Source organism: Rattus norvegicus, chromosome 17 (genome assembly GCF_021556685.1).
Source record: "Rattus norvegicus strain SHRSP/BbbUtx chromosome 17, alternate assembly SHRSP_T2T, whole genome shotgun sequence".
NCBI classification, from domain to species: domain Eukaryota; kingdom Metazoa; phylum Chordata; class Mammalia; order Rodentia; family Muridae; genus Rattus; species Rattus norvegicus.
The window spans coordinates 85,526,853-85,545,205 of NC_141550.1; the positions used below are offsets into that span (position 1 = coordinate 85,526,853).

Genomic DNA, 18,353 nt, shown 5'->3' on the forward strand with positions numbered 1-18,353 from the left:
CCGTTTTTTTTAAAAACAATCTGAGCATGTCTGCATTCTTCCCATAAATTTGAAAGCTGCAGGACATTCTCGTTTAGTCTGTTTAAAACAACACTTAGAACATGTTATCCTTATGTCTTTGAAGGTTTTAGAGTAGACATTTATTTTTATTTATCCTGACTTTCTCCATTCCCCTTCTTTGCCTGTATATATGGCTTTTCTCTTTGGCTTTTACATACCATGATTTGACAGCCCTGTGTACATACTGTTAAGCTTCTTGAATATATACCTTATTCTCGTTGCACTTAGCAATTTTTAACCACAGTCCTTCAGATATTCTTTTCTGTTTCTTTCCCATCTTCTAGAATTTTAATTACTCCCCCCTTGCTGTGTTTTGTGTCTTCCATGTTTCTGAGTTGGTGCTTTGTCTTGTCAATCTTTCTATAATTTTAAAGTTAACAATGTACTAATCCATTTTTATTCTTACTTATCCCCCTTTGAATTTATTCAATTGTCTCTTTAATCCCAGCAACATTTTTAAATTTTCAATTATTATACTTTCTATGAATTTCTTTTAGTTATATTAGAACTTATGCTTTTCTCTCACCACTATATATGTCCTCAGTAACACCAAAATTTTCTCTTTGTTCCTTGAACATATTTTCTATAATTTTTGAATGGTTCTTTAATAGGTGCTATAGATTTTTTTTGTCTGCTTGTCTAAAGTAATGCCTCTCTTGTGATTACTTCCTGGTCATTATTCACTCATTTTGGCCCTTAATGGTCACATTTTATGTCTCACTGCCTGTCTAATGATTAAGAGGAGAGCATTCTCAGCTATAGGTTATATGCATCTCATGAGTGTTTAAGAAGTCCTGTTGTTCTCTTAAGGGATTAGTATTCCTGGACTTGAAGAGTAAATTTCATCCATCCACAATGTGCAGCTGTTAACATCTCTCAGGGTTTGTGCGACTTTCCAGTGTTGTTCAATTCTCCATGGGGTGGTCAGCCAAAGCTTGAGGCAGAGACGTAACTCATCTTCTCTGCAGTTCACTGTCTTCTAGGAATTTCCTTATTTATGTCCATACCCTCGGTTTCAGACTTTGCTTTCTGAAACATCCAGAAGGCATTTGTTTATGTCCTGTTTTCTGTCTGGGTTACAAGCGCAGGCAATTATCACAGCAGCTGTTGCTGTAATAGAGCTGGAATCAGCAATTTAGCAAAAGGCAGCCTGTAGGCCACATTTAACCCACTGCCTATCCTTGGAAATGGTATTTATTGGAACACAGTACATATATTGCCCAATCATTTGTATATCTTCCATGGTTACTTTTGCCTAAAACCAGAAATTCAAATAGTTGGTTTAACACCGCGCTTAGAGTAAGAGATTGCAGCTGGTTCTTCACAGCGAAGTCCCTAGCGTCTAAAACAGAGTGTTATTGAACTTTATACTTGTTATTGAGAACTGGAATTCAATAATCCTACCAAATATAGGAACGCCGAGTTTTTGCCAGCAACCATTGTACCAATAAGATGAAACCCTTGTTCCTAACTAAACAAAAATGGTACATTTTGTCTTTGATTCAAATGAAATTAAACAACAGATTAAATTGGAAACATACAGGTTTGGAAATTTCCAGTTTCATCTTATTGATGCTATTCATCTTTAGTTTGAAATATTAATTCCCACTATTTTTGTAATAGAATGTAGTACTACTCTCTGAAGCATGAGTATCCTATATGTCTTCTTATTTGCCCCTTTTCCCAGGTGGTTCTGGAGTCTTGCTACAGTGGCCCTCCCATATCTTTCCTCTTGTACCACCCAAAACAGCAGAGTCCTATTTTCTTGCCATGCCTGGAATGGCTTTAATAAATGCTCCATGAGTAATAGAAAAGAAACCATAAGTGGGTACATGTTCACCCGCTGGCTTTGGCTTGCCCCAGTTCACACATGCAGTAAACATTTAATTAGTACTTTCAATTCTCATAGACATTTTACAAGCTTTTGGCATCCGGATGTCTGCCTAGGAAGCATGTTTCCTTGGAGAAGATTTGTTTCCTCAGCTTTTTGCATAACTGTTTATTTCTGATGGGTTTATGAAGATTTATTATTTTTGAGAGTTTTCACATATTTTCTTGTCTGAGGTTAGATGTTGTTTAGTTTCCAGTTGCTACAAAAAAATACAAAAGCAACTTAAGGGAGGAGGCGGTTACTGGATGCAGAATTCCATGTCATAGTTCAACACTGCAGGGAAATTAAGGCAGCAGACAGTTGCTAAAGCTACCCACAGTCCTCCGACAATAAAGAGCAGACAGCAGTGGGTTGGTGTTCAGCTCACTCAGTGTTTCATTCAGTATGGGACCTGGATTGTGAACTAGTATTGCCTATGTTCAAAGAGGATCTGCTCATTTCAATTAACCCAAAAAATCCCTCATAGATATGCTTACTAGTCAATCAAATCTAGACTGCCATATTGAAATTCACTGGGGATTTTGCAAAGCTGATGACTAAAACTACCTGTGCTGGCTAGTTTATGTGATCTTGACATGCATTAGAATCATTTTTAGAAGAGGGGATCTCAACTGAGAAAGTGTTCCCATCAGATTAATTTGTGGGCAAGCCTGTGGTACATTTTCTTGAATGATGATTGATGATGGTGGGGCAAATTACCGTAGTCCATGCAAACCCTTGGCTAGTGCTTCTAGGTGGTATAAGAAAAGAAACTCGGCAAGTTATGCGGAGAAAGCTGATAAGCAGCCCTTGGTTATTGCCTCTGTATCAGCTCTTGCCTCCAGCTTTTTGCCTCCCTGTTTTGAATTTTTGCCTTGACCTCCTTCAGTGAACTGTAAGACGAATGCACCCTTTCCTTCCCAAGTTGCTTTAAGTCATGGCAGTTTGTCATAGCAATAGAAACTCTAAGACACTAACCAAACACATGTGAGTGTGCACAAATTCGTGCATGCACACCCACACCCCCACCACCCCACACACCATGAGAGCATCAATTACACTGTAGCTTTCTGTCTTTTGTCCCCCAAATCTTATTTTGATCTTATAATATCAGCATAGTATAGTGTCCAACTCTAAGAGATCCATGGGCTTTAAAAATTCCAACACCTTAAAAAGTTGAAATTCTCTTAACGCTTGAGTTCCTATAAGCTTCCAAAAAAATAGGATAGAGAAAACATCTCCATTTCAAAAGGAAGAAGCAAGGGATTGCAAGGTTAATCACCACTGGACACTGAAGTGGAACCAGCAACGATCAGGGAAAACATTACATCCTACAGCTCCATATTCTGCATATGAGGTAGTCCTATCCCTCAAGCTTTGCCACCTGTAGGATCACACAGATTTCCCTTCAGGTATAGGCTAGCTCCATTTCACACCCGTAGACTCCTGGAGGATGTATGTGCCTTAGTCCTGACATCTCTAATATGCTGGGTCCTCTCTCTGTGGGTACTTACCATCCTAGCTGTACTCTTGTTGCAGCTCAGAGTCTCTCAGCAGGGAGTCGAGTGGGCCTCAGAAGTTCTCCATACTCCCTCAGTATTTCATCTTTTATGCCTTCAAAATCAGAACTATATGTGAACGGAACCACCAAATTCTGCCAGATGGTGATGTAGGTAACCTGGCCTTCTTGTACCACAACACTATAACTTCTGAGTGCTGATTCTGAAGAACTCATTCCTGTTATCTCAGGATGGAGCACTAGGTTTCTCTTGAGTGGAACCAATCTCTTTAAGTAGCTACTTGCTTGTCTGCATTCTCTTTATCTGAAAACTTAAGCTTACCCATGCACATTTCTCTTCTCAAACTAGTTTCTCGTCTTTAAATTCAGCACACCTCAAGTTCTAAAGTTAGAGGAGGACCACAGCTACATTCCTGCCAAATGGCACATAAATGGCAACTAGCTTAATTCCTGGTAAAGACCCGTGTCTGCCTCTATAGCCGGTCAATGCTTCCATATTTTCAGTTTACTATCCTTCTTTCCTATAATATTATTATCTTCCTTGTTCCTACTAGAACAGTCAGTTAGGCTTTAAGAGCATGCATTGAATTTCTTAGCCCAAAGTTCCAAAGTCTTTCACATGTCTCCCACATAAGTGTTCCAAAAAGCAAAGTGGCACATGAAAGGGTTTATCAGAACAATACTCTTACTTTTCTCTGACAATTCCTGTCCTAGTTGCACTTCCTGCTCAGCTTCGCTTGCTGATGGTTACTGGTCCTCTTTGGTTTGATCATCCACTGCAATACATTCGCTCTTCAATTTTGAAAACAGAATGTATTCTCTGTCCCATTTTTTTTCGGATGCTTAAAGGAAGTCAGAGTTAATAGAATTTAAATTTCAATGCCCATGAGTCCTTTAAAGTTGGAGAATACATTGCACTACACTTAGCATGAGTTACACTTAAAATGAGATTTGGGGACACAAGGTAGAAAGTTACACCTTAAAGTCATTCTCTCTCTCTCTCTCTCTCTCTCTCTCTCTCTCTCTCTCTCCCTCTCTCTCTCTCTCTCTCCCTCTCTCTCTCTCTCTCTCTCTCTTTCTCTCTCTCTCTCTCCCCCTCTCTCTTTCTCTGTGGTGTGTGTGTGTGTGTGTGTGTGTGTGTGTGTGTGTGTGTGTGTGTATTTGTTGATAAAGAAAGAATTTTGGTGATTACTGTCTCAGTTAGACTTCCTGTTGCCATAAAGAGCAAAGAGCATATGTATGCCCAGACCCATAGCATCATATCAGGCAACACTGCCCAGAATCACAATGAGTTTCTAATATTATTCTTTAGTCAGTACATATTCACAAACCTTTTACTGTTGTCAAACTTTTTGTTCTCTCATTAAGTTCTACTATGAACTTCTCTGTGGAGCCCTACCCCACAATCTAAGAGTCTGGGCATTTGAAAGGCATTAATTTCTGTTTTAAAAAATGGCTGTAGGGACAACCAATTCCAGTCCAACTTATGAAAGATTATTTTAAATGATATGTGAAGACTAGGTCAAGTGATTCAACAATGGAAATGGATAAATCAGGCATATTATGCCAAAAAAATCCCAAGAATTTGACTTAAAGTTGCAGCAATGATTTAAAGAAGAACAGCCATTTCTGGCTATGTCTTAACAGTAGTACTAAGTTTCATAGAAGACTGGAGAAACATTTAAAATATTTTACCATAAAGTGCTGTAAAGGTAAACCATTCCAAACAGGTATTTGAGTACAAGTTCACATAAAAATAAGCCACATATAGTTCATTTAGTGATAAACACGGGAATAAAAGTATGGGTTGTTTTTTCTTGGTTGTTTCATTGCTTCTTTTATATACCTGGATGTATATATCTATGTTCTATTCTATATACTGCTGGTATGCTTATGCATACAAGGATTAATCCTGGAATATTTTCCACTGAGATATAAATTTAGGCAAATTCATATAATAGTCTTGCTTCTTAAAACTTTCTTGGGGTTGGGGATTTAGCTCAGCGGTAGAGCGCTTGCCTAGCGAGCGCAAGGCCCTGGGTTCGGTCCCCAGCTCCGAAAAAAAAAAAAAACTTTCTTAACTCATACCTTCCCTGTTAGCTTGCTTTCCTTTATAATGGGATATATGAGATAAACAGTTTAAAAGAAGAGAATATGTTGTGATTAACAGTAAAAAAATGGTTTTATGAATCTCAGTCCAGGTGGGGCTACATGACAAGGAGCACAAACTTGGTCACAGTAGATCAAAGCTGCTCACCACACTATGGGCAGGAAGCAAGAGACAGGAAGCCATTCACAAAATGTATTTTTTTCAGTACTACACACCTGTTGACTTAACCTCCTCCAGTTAGTCCCCACTTTAAGGTTCTACCCTCTCTCTATTCTCATTAAGCTATGAATTCATAATTGAATTACTCCAATGATGGGACTAGAACCCTCAGAATCTCCTCACCTCTACAAAATACTACTAAACATAGATACCTCATGGACTAGCCCTTCAATATGCTAACTTCAAATAAATATTTCTTATCCATTCCCCCTGGAAGGCAGAATGCAGAGTAATTTTAAGAAACTTATAGTAGAAACATAAACATAAATTACACCTGCTATTTGCCACTTATTTAGACAAAGTACTATGAAATAGTTCACTTATTGGTTTCTTAATATTTTGGGATAACTCTAACCAACAAGTGAAAGATCTTTATGATAAGAACTTCAAGTCCCTCAAGAAAGAAATCAAAGAAGATCTCAGAAAATGGAAAGGTCGCCCATGCTCATGGATTGGCAGAATTAACATAGTAAAAATGGCCATCCTACCAAAGGCAATCTACAGATTCAATGTAATCCCCATCAAAATCCCAACACAATTCTTCAAAGACATGGAAAGAGCCATTCTCAAATTCATCTGGAAAGGCAAAAAAACCCAGAACAGTAAAAACAATTCTTAACAATAAAAGAAGGGCTGGGGGAATCACCATTCCTGAACTCAAGCTCTACTACAGAGCAATAGAGATTAAAAACTGCATGGTATTGGTTCAGAGACAGACAGGTTGATCAATGGAATAGAATTGAAGAGCCAGAGAAAGAGCACACACTTACACACACTAGATCTTTGACAAAGAAGTCAAAAATATACAATGGAAAAAAGAAAGTATCTTTAATAAATGGTGCTGGTGTAACTGACTATCTGTATGTAGAAAAATGAAAATAGACCCATATTTGTCACCATGCACAAAGCTCAAGTCCAAGTGGATCAAGGACCTCAACATAAAACCAGATACACTGAATCTAATAGAAGAAAAAGTGGGAAAAAGCCTGGAATTCATTGGCACAGGGGGAAATTTCTTAAACAAAAGTCCAATGCCTCATGCTCTAATATCAAGAATTCATAAATGGAACCTCATGAAACTGGAAAGCTTCTGTAAGGCAAAGGACGTAGTCAATAAGACAAATTGGCATCCTACAGATTGGGAAAAAACTTCACTAACTCCACATCTGATAGAGGGAAACATCCCAAATATATAAAGAACTCAAGAAGCTAATCAGCAAAGAAATTAAACAGCCCAATCCAAAAATGGGGTATAGAACTAAACCAAGAATCCACAACAGAGGAATCTCGAATGGCTGAGAAGCACCTAAAGAAATATTCAAAGTTCTTAATAATCAGAAAAAATGCAAATTAAAATGACGCTGAGATTCCACGTTAGACCAGGCAGAATGGCTACGATCAAAACCGCACATGGCAACACGTGTTGTAGAGACATGGAGAAAGAGGAACACTCCTCCATTGCTGGTGAGATGGCAAACTGGTACAACTACTCTGGAAATCAATTTGGAGGTTCCTCAGAAAACTGGAAATAGACCTACCTAAAGATCCACAAATACCACTCGTGGTAATATATCCAAAAGATGCCCCAGCATTTCACAGGGGCACATGTTCCACTATGTTTATAGCAGCCTTATTTGGAATAGCCAGAAACTGGAAACAACCCAGATGCCCCACAACAGAAGAATGGATATAGAAAATGTGATTCATTCACACAATGAATACCACTCAGCTTTTAAGAATGAAGACATCCTGTGCTTTGCAAGCAAATTGATGTAACTGGAAAATATCATTCTGAGTGAAGTAACTCAGACCCAAAAGGACATGCATGGTATGTTCTCAGTAATTAATAAGTGGATATTAGCCAAAAAAAGTACAAAATACCCAACTACAAAACTCAAATATGTCAACAAGCTGAAGGGCCCAAGTGAGGATGCCTCAGTCCCACTTGAGAAGGAGAAAAAGCAACCACAAAGGGGGAAGGAAGGAGGGACAGGTTAGGGGAAGGGGATGCAGGTTGGGGGGATAGAGAACATGATCTGGTATTGGGTGGGCGAAAAGTACTGAAGACGCGAGGGCCAGCAGAAAGGAGAGGAACAGGTAACCTTGTGAGGAAGGAGGTTGGGAGGACACTCTAGACTGTATCAGAGATCTGGGAAGTGAGATATCCTCAGGACTCAAAGGGTGAGGAATCTAAATGAAGTGCCCTATAGTAGAGAGAGGGAACTTATTGAATCCACCTCCAGCAGAAAGACAGGGCATCAAGTAAGGGATAAGGTTGCTGTCCCACAATCAAAGCTCTGATCCATAATTCATCCTGTCTGAAAGAAATGCAGGTATGGAAGTGGAGAAGAGCCTGAGGAAAAGAAAGTCCAGTGACAGGCCCGAAGTGGGATGCAGCTCAAGGGGAGACCCCAAGACATGACACCATTACTGAGGCTATGGGGCATTCACACAAAGGAACTATCATGACTGGCATCCAAAAGACTCAACAAGCAGCTGAAAGAGTCAGATGCAGCTATGTGCTCCCAACCAATGAAAAGAAGCTGCTGACCCCTCTGGTTGAATTAGGGAAAAGCTGGAGGAAGCTGAGAAGGAGGACAACCCTGTAGGAGGACCAGCAGTCCCTATTAACCATAACCCCTGAGATTTCTCAGACACTGGATCACCCAGTAGGCAGCACTCAGCAGCTGAAATGAGGCCTCCAACATATATACAGCAGAGGACTTCTGGTATTGAGTTCAGTCAGAGAAGATGAGAGTAGAGGCCCCAGGAAGTTTAGAGGTCTGGTGGGTTGGGTTGGGTGGGGACATCCTTGTGGAGATTTGGGTCAGATAAGAGGTATGGGATGTGGAACAGTCAGGGATGTCATGGACTGGGAGGGGAAGAAAATCTGGAGTGTAAAAATAAAGATTGAAAGAAAAGTAAAAGAAAAAGAGAGAATAGTATACCAGTGGGAAATAGGGTGTATGAGAGAGAGGGGTAGAGGGAAGGCAAGCTGAGGTTGAAATGTATGTACTGAGAGAAGAATAAACAAAAAATTAATAATAGTTATTTGCTACTGCAATAAAAATAGAAAATGCAAAAAGCAAAAAGCTCTTAACCTAAAACATACAGGAAATCCAGGACAGATTGAGAATACCAAACCTAAGGAATATAGGTGTAGAAGAAAGTGAAGACTCATAACTTAATGTGCCAGTAAATATCTTCAACAACATTATAGAAGGAAACTTTCCTATCCTAGAAAAACAGATACCCATGAACATACAATAAGCCTACAGAAACTCCAAACAGATTGGACCAGAATAGAAATTTCTCCCATCACATTACAGTCAAAATACCAAATACAGAAAATAGAAATTAAATATTAAAGGGAATAAGGGAAAATGGTCAAATAACATATAATAGCAGATCTATCAGAATCACACCAGACTTCTCAACAGAAACTAGGAAAGCCAGAAGATGTTCGGCAGAGGTCATACAGACCCTATGAGAACACAAATGCCAGCCCAGGCTACTATCTCCAGCAAAACTCTCAATTAACATAGAAGGAGACCTAGATATTCCATGACAAAACAAAATTTACACAACATCTTCCCATAAATCCAGCCCTACAAATGATAATAGATGGAAAACTCATATATGAGGAAGCAAGAAAGTAATCTCCTTGCAATGAAACAAAAAAAAAAAGAAAGAAAGACAAACAGACATAATTCTACCTCTAACAACAAAAATAACAGGAAACAATCACTATTCTTTAATATCTCTTAACAGCAATGAACTCAATTCTTCAATAAAAGTATATATTAAAAAAGATATAGGACCCGGTGAGAGAGAGACCCAACCGCCTGGTCAGGTGGGCACTCCTGAGGCTGCAGAGCGGAAGAGACCACCAACACTGCTCACCCCTGCCCACATCCCTGGCCCAAGAGGAAACTGTATAAGGCCTCTGGGCTCCCGTGGGGGAGGGCCCAGGAGCGGCAGGACCCCTGCGCCTGAGACACCGCCGGAACCTGAAAGGAACAGACCGGATAAACAGCTCTCTGCACCCAAATCCCGTGGGAGGGAGAGCTGAACCTTCAGAGAGGCAGACAAGCCTGGGAAACCAGAAGAGACTGCTCCCTGCACACACATCTCGGACGCCAGAGGAAAAAGCCAAAGACCATCTGGAACCCTGGTGCACTGAAGTTCCCGGAAGGGGCGGCACAGGTCTTCCTGGTTGCTGCCACTGCAGAGAGCCCATGGGCAGCACCCCACGAGCGAACCTGAGCCTCGGGACCACAGGTAAGACCAAATTTTCTGCTGCAAGAAAGCTGCCTGGTGAACTCAAGACACAGGCCCACAGGAACAGCTGAAGAACTGTAGAGAGGAAAAACTACACGCCCGAAAGCAGAACACTCTGTCCCCATAACTGACTGAAAGAGAGGAAAACAGGTCTACAGCACTCCTGACACACAGGCTTATAGGACAGTCTAGCCACTGTCAGAAATAGCAGAACAAAGTAACACTAGAGATAATCTGATGGCGAGAGGCAAGCGCAGGAACCCAAGCAACAGAAACCAAGACTACATGCCATCATCGGAGCCCAATTCTCCCACCAAAACAAACATGGAATATCCAAACACACCAGAAAAGCAAGATCTAGTTTCAAAATCATATTTGATCATGATGCTGGAGGACTTCAAGAAAGACATGAACACACTTAGGGAAGCACAGGAAAACATTCATAAACAAGTAAAAGCCTACAGAGAGGAATCGCAAAAATCCCTGAAAGAATTCCAGGAAAACACAATCAAACAGTTGAAGGAATTAAAAATGGAAATAGAAGCAATCAAGAAAGAACACATGGAAACAACCCTGGATATAGAAAACCAAAAGAAGAGACAAGGAGCTGTAGATACAAGCTTCACCAACAGAATACAAGAGATGGAAGAGAGAATCTCAGGAGCAGAAGATTCCATAGAAATCATTGACTCAACTGTCAAAGATAATGTAAAGCGGAAAAAGCTACTGGTCCAAAACATACAGGAAATCCAGGACTCAATGAGAAGATCAAACCTAAGGATAATAGGTATAGAAGAGAGTGAAGACTCCCAGCTCAAAGGACCAGTAAATATCTTCAACAAAATCATAGAAGAAAACTTCCCTAACCTAAAAAAAGAGATACCCATAGACATACAAGAAGCCTACAGAACTCCAAACAGATTGGACCAGAAAAGAAACACCTCCCGTCACATAATTGTCAAAACACCAAACGCACAAAATAAAGAAAGAATATTAAAAGCAGTAAGGGAAAAAGGTCAAGTAACATATAAAGGGAGACCTATCAGAATCACACCAGACTTCTCGCCAGAAACTATGAAGGCCAGAAGATCCTGGACTGATGTCATACAGACCCTAAGAGAACACAAATGCCAGCCCAGGTTACTGTATCCAGCAAAACTCTCAATTAACATTGATGGAGAAACCAAGATATTCCATGACAAAACCAAATTTACACAATATCTTTCTACAAATCCAGCACTACAAAGGATAATAAATGGTAAAGCCCAACATAAGGAGGCAAGCTATACCCTAGAAGAAGCAAGAAACTAATCGTCTTGGCAACAAAACAAAGAGAATGAAAGCACACAAACATAACCTCACATCCAAATATGAATATAACGGGAAGCAATAATCACTATTCCTTAATATCTCTCAATATCAATGGCCTCAACTCCCCAATAAAAAGACATAGATTAACAAACTGGATACGCAACGAGGACCCTGCATTCTGCTGCCTACAGGAAACACACCTCAGAGACAAAGATAGACACTACCTCAGAGTGAAAGGCTGGAAAACAACTTTCCAAGCAAATGGTCAGAAGAAGAAAGCTGGAGTAGCCATTCTAATATCAAAAAAATCAATTTCCAACTAAAAGTCATCAAAAAAGATAAGGAAGGACACTTCATATTCATCAAAGGAAAAATCAACCAAGATGAACTCTCAATCCTAAATATCTATGCCCCAAATACAAGGGCACCTACATACGTAAAAGAAACCTTACTAAAGCTCAAAACACACATTGCACCTCACACAATAATAGTGGGAGATTTCAACACCCCACTCTCATCAATGGACAGATCATGGAAACAGAAATTAAACAGAGACGTAGACAGAGTAAGAGAAGTCATGAGCCAAATGGACTTAACGGAAGTTTATAGAACATTCTATCCTAAAGCAAAAGGATATACCTTCTTCTCAGCTCCTCATGGTACTTTCTCCAAAATTGACCATATAATTAGTCAAAAAACGGGCCTCAACAGGTACAGAAAGATAGAAATAATCCCATGCGTGCTATCGGACCACCACGGCCTAAAACTGGTCTTCAATAACAATAAGAGAAGAATGCCCACATATACGTGGAAATTGAACAATGCTCTACTCCATGATAACCTGGTCAAGGAAGAAATAAAGAAAGAAATTAAAAACTTTTTAGAATTTAATGAAAATGAAGATACAACATACTCAAACTTATGGGACACAATGAAAGCTGTGCTAAGAGGAAAACTCATAGCGCTGAGTGCCTGCAGAAAGAAACAGGAAAGAGCATATGTCAGCAGCTTGACAGCACACCTAAAACCTCTAGAACAAAAAGAAGCAAATACACCCAGGAGGAGTAGAAGGCAGGAAATAATCAAACTCAGAGCTGAAATCAACCAAGTAGAAACAAAAAGGACCATAGAAAGAATCAACAGAACCAAAAGTTGGTGCTTTGAGAAAATCAACAAGATAGATAAACCCTTAGCCAGACTAACGAGAGGACACAGAGAGTGTGTCCAAATTAACAAAATCAGAAATGAAAAGGGAGACATAACTACAGATTCGGAGGAAATTCAAAAAATCATCAGATCTTACTATAAAAACCTATATTCAACAAAATTTGAAAATCTTCAGGAAATGGACAATTTCCTAGACAGATACCAGGTATCGAGGTTAAATCAGGAACAGATAAACCAGTTAAACAACCCCATAACTCCTAAGGAAATAGAAGCAGTCATTAAAGGTCTCCCAACCAAAAAGAGCCCAGGTCCAGACGGGTTTAGTGCAGAATTCTATCAAACCTTCATAGAAGACCTCATACCAATATTATCCAAACTATTCCACAAAATTGAAACAGATGGAGCCCTACCGAATTCCTTCTACAAAGCCACAATTACTCTTATACCTAAACCACACAAAGACACAACAAAGAAAGAGAACTTCAGACCAATTTCCCTTATGAATATCGACGCAAAAATACTCAATAAAATTCTGGCAAACCGAATTCAAGAGCACATCAAAACAATCATCCACCATGATCAAGTAGGCTTCATCCCAGGCATGCAGGGATGGTTTAATATACGGAAAACCATCAACGTGATCCATCATATAAACAAACTGAAAGAACAGAACCACATGATCATTTCATTAGATGCTGAGAAAGCATTTGACAAAATTCAACACCCCTTCATGATAAAAGTCCTGGAAAGAACAGGAATTCAAGGCCCATACCTAAACATAGTAAAAGCCATATACAGCAAACCAGTTGCTAACATTAAACTAAATGGAGAGAAACTTGAAGCAATCCCACTAAAATCAGGTACTAGACAAGGCTGCCCACTCTCCCTACTTATTCAATATAGTTCTTGAAGTTCTAGCCAGAGCAATCAGACAACAAAAGGAGATCAAAGGGATACAGATCGGAAAAGAAGAGGTCAAAATATCACTATTTGCAGATGACATGATAGTATATTTAAGTGATCCCAAAAGTTCCACCAGAGAACTACTAAAGCTGATAAACAACTTCAGCAAAGTGGCTGGGTATAAAATTAACTCAAATAAATCAGTTGCCTTCCTCTATACAAAAGAGAAACAAGCCAAGAAAGAAATTAGGGAAACGACACCCTTCATAATAGACCCAAATAATATAAAGTACCTCGGTGTGACTTTAACCAAGCAAGTAAAAGATCTGTACAATAAGAACTTCAAGACACTGAGGAAAGAAATTGAAGAAGACCTCAGAAGATGGAAAGATCTCCCATGCTCATGGATTGGCAGGATTAATTTAGTAAAAATGGCCATTTTACCAAAAGCAATCTACAGATTCAATGCAATCCCCATCAAAATACCAATCCAATTCTTCAAAGAGTTAGACAGAACAATTTGCAAATTCATCTGGAATAACAAAAAACCCAGGATAGCTAAAGCTATCCTCAACAATAAAAGGACTTCAGGGGGAATCACTATCCCTGAACTCAAGCAGTATTACAAAGCAATAGTGATAAAAACTGCATGGTATTGGTACAGAGACAGACAGATAGACCAATGGAATAGAATTGAAGACCCAGAAATGAACCCACACACCTATGGTCACTTGATTTTTGACAAAGGAGCCAAAACCATCCAATGGAAAAAAGATAGCATTTTCAGCAAATGGTGCTGGTTCAACTGGAGGGCAACATGTAGAAGAATGCAGATCGATCCATGCTTATCACCCTGTACAAAGCTTAAGTCCAAGTGGATCAAGGACCTCCACATCAAATCAGACACACTCAAACTAATAGAAGAAAAACTAGAGAAGCATCTGGAACACATGGGCACTGGAAAAAATTTCCTGAACAAAACACCAATGGCTTATGCTCTAAGATCAAGAATCGACAAATGGGATCTCATAAAACTGCAAAGCTTCTGTAAGGCAAAGGACACTGTGGTTAGGACAAAACGGCAACCAACCGATTGGGAAAAGATCTTTACCAATCCTACAACAGATAGAGGCCTTATATCCAAAATATACAAAGAACTCAAGAAGTTAGACCGCAGGGAAACAAATAACCCTATTAAAAAATGGGGTTCAGAGCTAAACAAAGAATTCACAGCTGAGGAATGCCGAATGGCTGAGAAACACCTAAAGAAATGTTCAACATCTTTAGTCATAAGGGAAATGCAAATCAAAACAACCCTGAGATTTCACCTCACACCAGTGCGATTGGCTAAGATCAAAAACTCAGGTGACAGCAGATGCTGGCGAGGATGTGGAGAAAGAGGAACACTCCTCCATTGTTGGTGGGATTGCAGACTGGTAAAACCATTCTGGAAATCAGTCTGGAGGTTCCTCAGAAAATTGGACATTGAACTGCCTGAGGATCCAGCTATACCTCTCTTGGGCATATACCCAAAAGATGCCTCAACATATAAAAGAGACACGTGCTCCACTATGTTCATCGCAGCCTTATTTATAATAGCCAGAAAATGGAAAGAACCCAGATGCCCTTCAACAGAGGAATGGATACAGAAAATGTGGTACATCTACACAATGGAATATTACTCAGCTATCAAAAACAACGAGTTTATGAAATTCGTAGGCAAATGGTTGGAACTGGAAAATATCATCCTGAGTGAGCTAACCCAATCACAGAAAGACATACATGGTATGCACTCATTGATAAGTGGCTATTAGCCCAAATGCTTGACTTACCCTAGATCCCTAGAACAAACGAAACTCAAGACGGATGATCAAAATGTGAATGCTTCACTCCTTCTTTAAATGAGGAAAAAGAATACCCTTGGCAGGGAAGGGAGAGGCAAAGATTAAAACAGAGACTGAAGGAACACCCATTCAGAGCCTGCCCCACATGTGGCCCATACATATACAGCCACCCAATTAGACAAGATGGATGAAGCAAAGGAGTGCAGACCGACAGGAGCCGGATGTAGATCGCTCCTGAGAGACACAGCCAGAATACAGCAAATATAGAGGCGAATGCCTCAGCAAACCACTGAACTGAGAATAGGTCCCCTATTGAAGGAATCAGAGAAAGAACTGGAAGAGCTTGAAGGGGCTCGAGACCCCAAAAGTACAACAATGCCAAGCAACCAGAGCTTCCAGGGACTAAGCCACTACCTAAAGACTATACATGGACTGACCCTGGACTCTGACCCCATAGGTAGCAATGAATATCCTAGTAAGAGCACCAGTGGAAGAGGAAGCCCTGGGTCCTGCTAAGACTGAACCCCCAGTGAACTAGCCTATGGGGGGAGGGCGGCAATGGGGGGAGGGTTGGGAGGGGAACACCCATAAGGAAGGGGAGGGGGGAGGGGGATGTTTGCCCGGAAACCGGGAAAGGGAATAACACTCGAAATGTATATAAGAAATACTCAAGTTAATAAAAAAAAAAAAGGAAAAAAAAGATATAAACTAACAGACTAGATATGAACAAGACTCAGCATTTTGCTGCATACAGGAAACACACCTCAGTGACAAAGACAGACACTACCTGAGAGTAAAAGGCTGGGAAAAAATTTTCCAAGCAAATTGTCCCAAGAAACATGCTGGAGTGGACATTGTAATATCGTGTAAAATCGACTTTTAATCAAAAGTTATCAAAAAAGATAAGGAAGGACAAAAAAAGACCACAAAGAGAGCTATCTTAATGTACAAAATGCAGAGCCGATCTTCAGAAAAGTTAAATTGTGTACTTAAAATTGAGTACCTTGTAAATAATGAAGTCAGAGTTCAACCCCATCAAAGGCTTTGCAATTGATTTTATTTCTAGTTCCTTAGAAAGTCACTGGCGTGTCCAGCAGGACTAAGCACTCAGTAAGTCTGTGGCACTGAATGAATACATCTGTCTTCCTATCCATCTATTCCTGTTAGACTTCCTTTCTAAGACCAACTGATAAAACTCACAATGAAAAGGGTTTTAATAAGCTTAATCTCTACAGCATCAAGTAACTAAGGTAAGAAGTGGTGAGAAAAATTAACACTTTTCAAGGAGGACTTGTCTTCAAAATGTAAAGAATTCGTTTTTTAAATGATGCCTCAAAAGCTATGTAATAACCTTGTCTCTCTTTAGTAGTTTATATTTCTGTATTGAATTTTGGTTTTTTGTTTTCCTTTTTTAAAATCACTTCTATTTTTTTACAGTCCAGTCATTATCCCCCTCCCAGTCTGCCCTCCTATAGTTCCTCATCCCATTCTTCCTCCCATGACTCCAAGAGGATGTCCCCACCCTACCCCCGTACCCCCACTATCATCCCTCCACCCCCATTTCTTCTAACCACCATCTCCTCAACCATCCTATGCCCATACTGCCCATACCCTCATCCCCACCACAAGGCCTCTCCACTCCCTGCAACCTCAGGTCTCTCAAGGGTTACGTGCTTCTCCCACTGAGGCCAGACCAGGAATTCCTCTGCTGTATATGTGTCAGGGCCCTAAGACCAGCTCCTGTATGCTGCCTGGTTGGTGGCTCAGTTTCTGAGATATCCAGGTTACTTGAGAGTGCTGGTCTTCCTATGGGGTTGCCCTCCTCTTCAGCTTCTTCCACCCTTTTCCTAATTCAACCATACGTGTCCCTGACTGCAGTCCATTGGTTGGATATAAGTATCTGCATCTGTCTCAGTCAGCTGCTTGTTGGATCTCTCAGAGGACGAAGATCATAAACTCTTGTCTTTTATGTGCAAACAACATTGTTATTTAATTTTTTATCATTTCCATTTTTTCTGTCTCTGTTAGAAACTGGGTCCAGGAAAGGAGAGACACATTTTAAAATTAGCTATAAGGTTATTAAAGTTTGTTGACATGAAAATTAACTAAATTAATAAAGAAGGAATGAACTTAAACTAAAATCTTCTCTGAACTGTGAGTTGTGCTCCTGGCCAGGCTTGACTCTGTTATTTATGGTCTCTCTATTGGTGTATTCACCTTTTCTCCCTCCTTACACCGTTCTCACTGATTTGGGGCACAGATGATGATTTCTACAAGTACATAAGAATATTTGTTATATAATTCTATTAGAACAAAGTCAAACATATTCTAACAGATTTGGTCATTTTGATGTTCTCAATCGTTCCTACTCATGCATCAATAGACACCATTACAAGGCCCATTAATTCAGAATCAGGACATAGGACTATTTCAGGTAAAGGTTACAGCTGTAATTATGCCGTAAAACATTATCCTTGTAGAAAAAAATCATATAGCTTTAAAATAGAGACATTGTCAAGCCATGTCATGTTTTATCTCTGTTTTCTTTCTGTGTGTGATGGTCTTTCTCTCCCCCAGAAATACCACAGAGGGTTGGTACCTGTATGCTGACAGTTCCAATGGAAAGTTTGGTGACTTGGCTGATATTGTCACTCCTGTCATCTCACTCACCGGACCGAGGTGTACATTGGTATTCTGGACATATATGAATGGTGCTACAGTGGGTTCGCTCCAGGTACTGTACAGTCAATACTGTTATTTGGAACTGTTTCTATGAACATGCATACAGTATAATCTGTAGTGTAATTAAGGCAAGTGAAAACATCATTAGCATCACAATGAGATGCTGTAAAAAATGACCAACTCTGTCCTGAGTTTCTGGCTATTGTGAGATGCTATTTACACTGGGGTATGGACTGTTAATTTCAGCATCACTGTTGAGAGTATAGTGTAATAAAGTGGACACGATATGTGTTCTCTTGCAATCCTATAATCTGTTGTTTTCTGTGGATGGTGGAAATACTACATTTCCCAATAGATTTCTTTTCAACTTGTTTCCTTAATAAGAAA

At 39.8% G+C, this 18,353-nt stretch overlaps 1 protein-coding gene across 1 annotated transcript in view; it reads left to right on the top strand.

The window, feature by feature from the left end:
• Positions 1-18,353, top strand: part of Malrd1 (MAM and LDL receptor class A domain containing 1) — a 724,504-nt gene that overhangs the window by 321,528 nt on the left and 384,623 nt on the right. Inside the window, 1 exon segment of the mRNA NM_001287618.3 lies at positions 17,862-18,018. Coding sequence (NP_001274547.3) covers positions 17,862-18,018 — 157 coding nt within the window.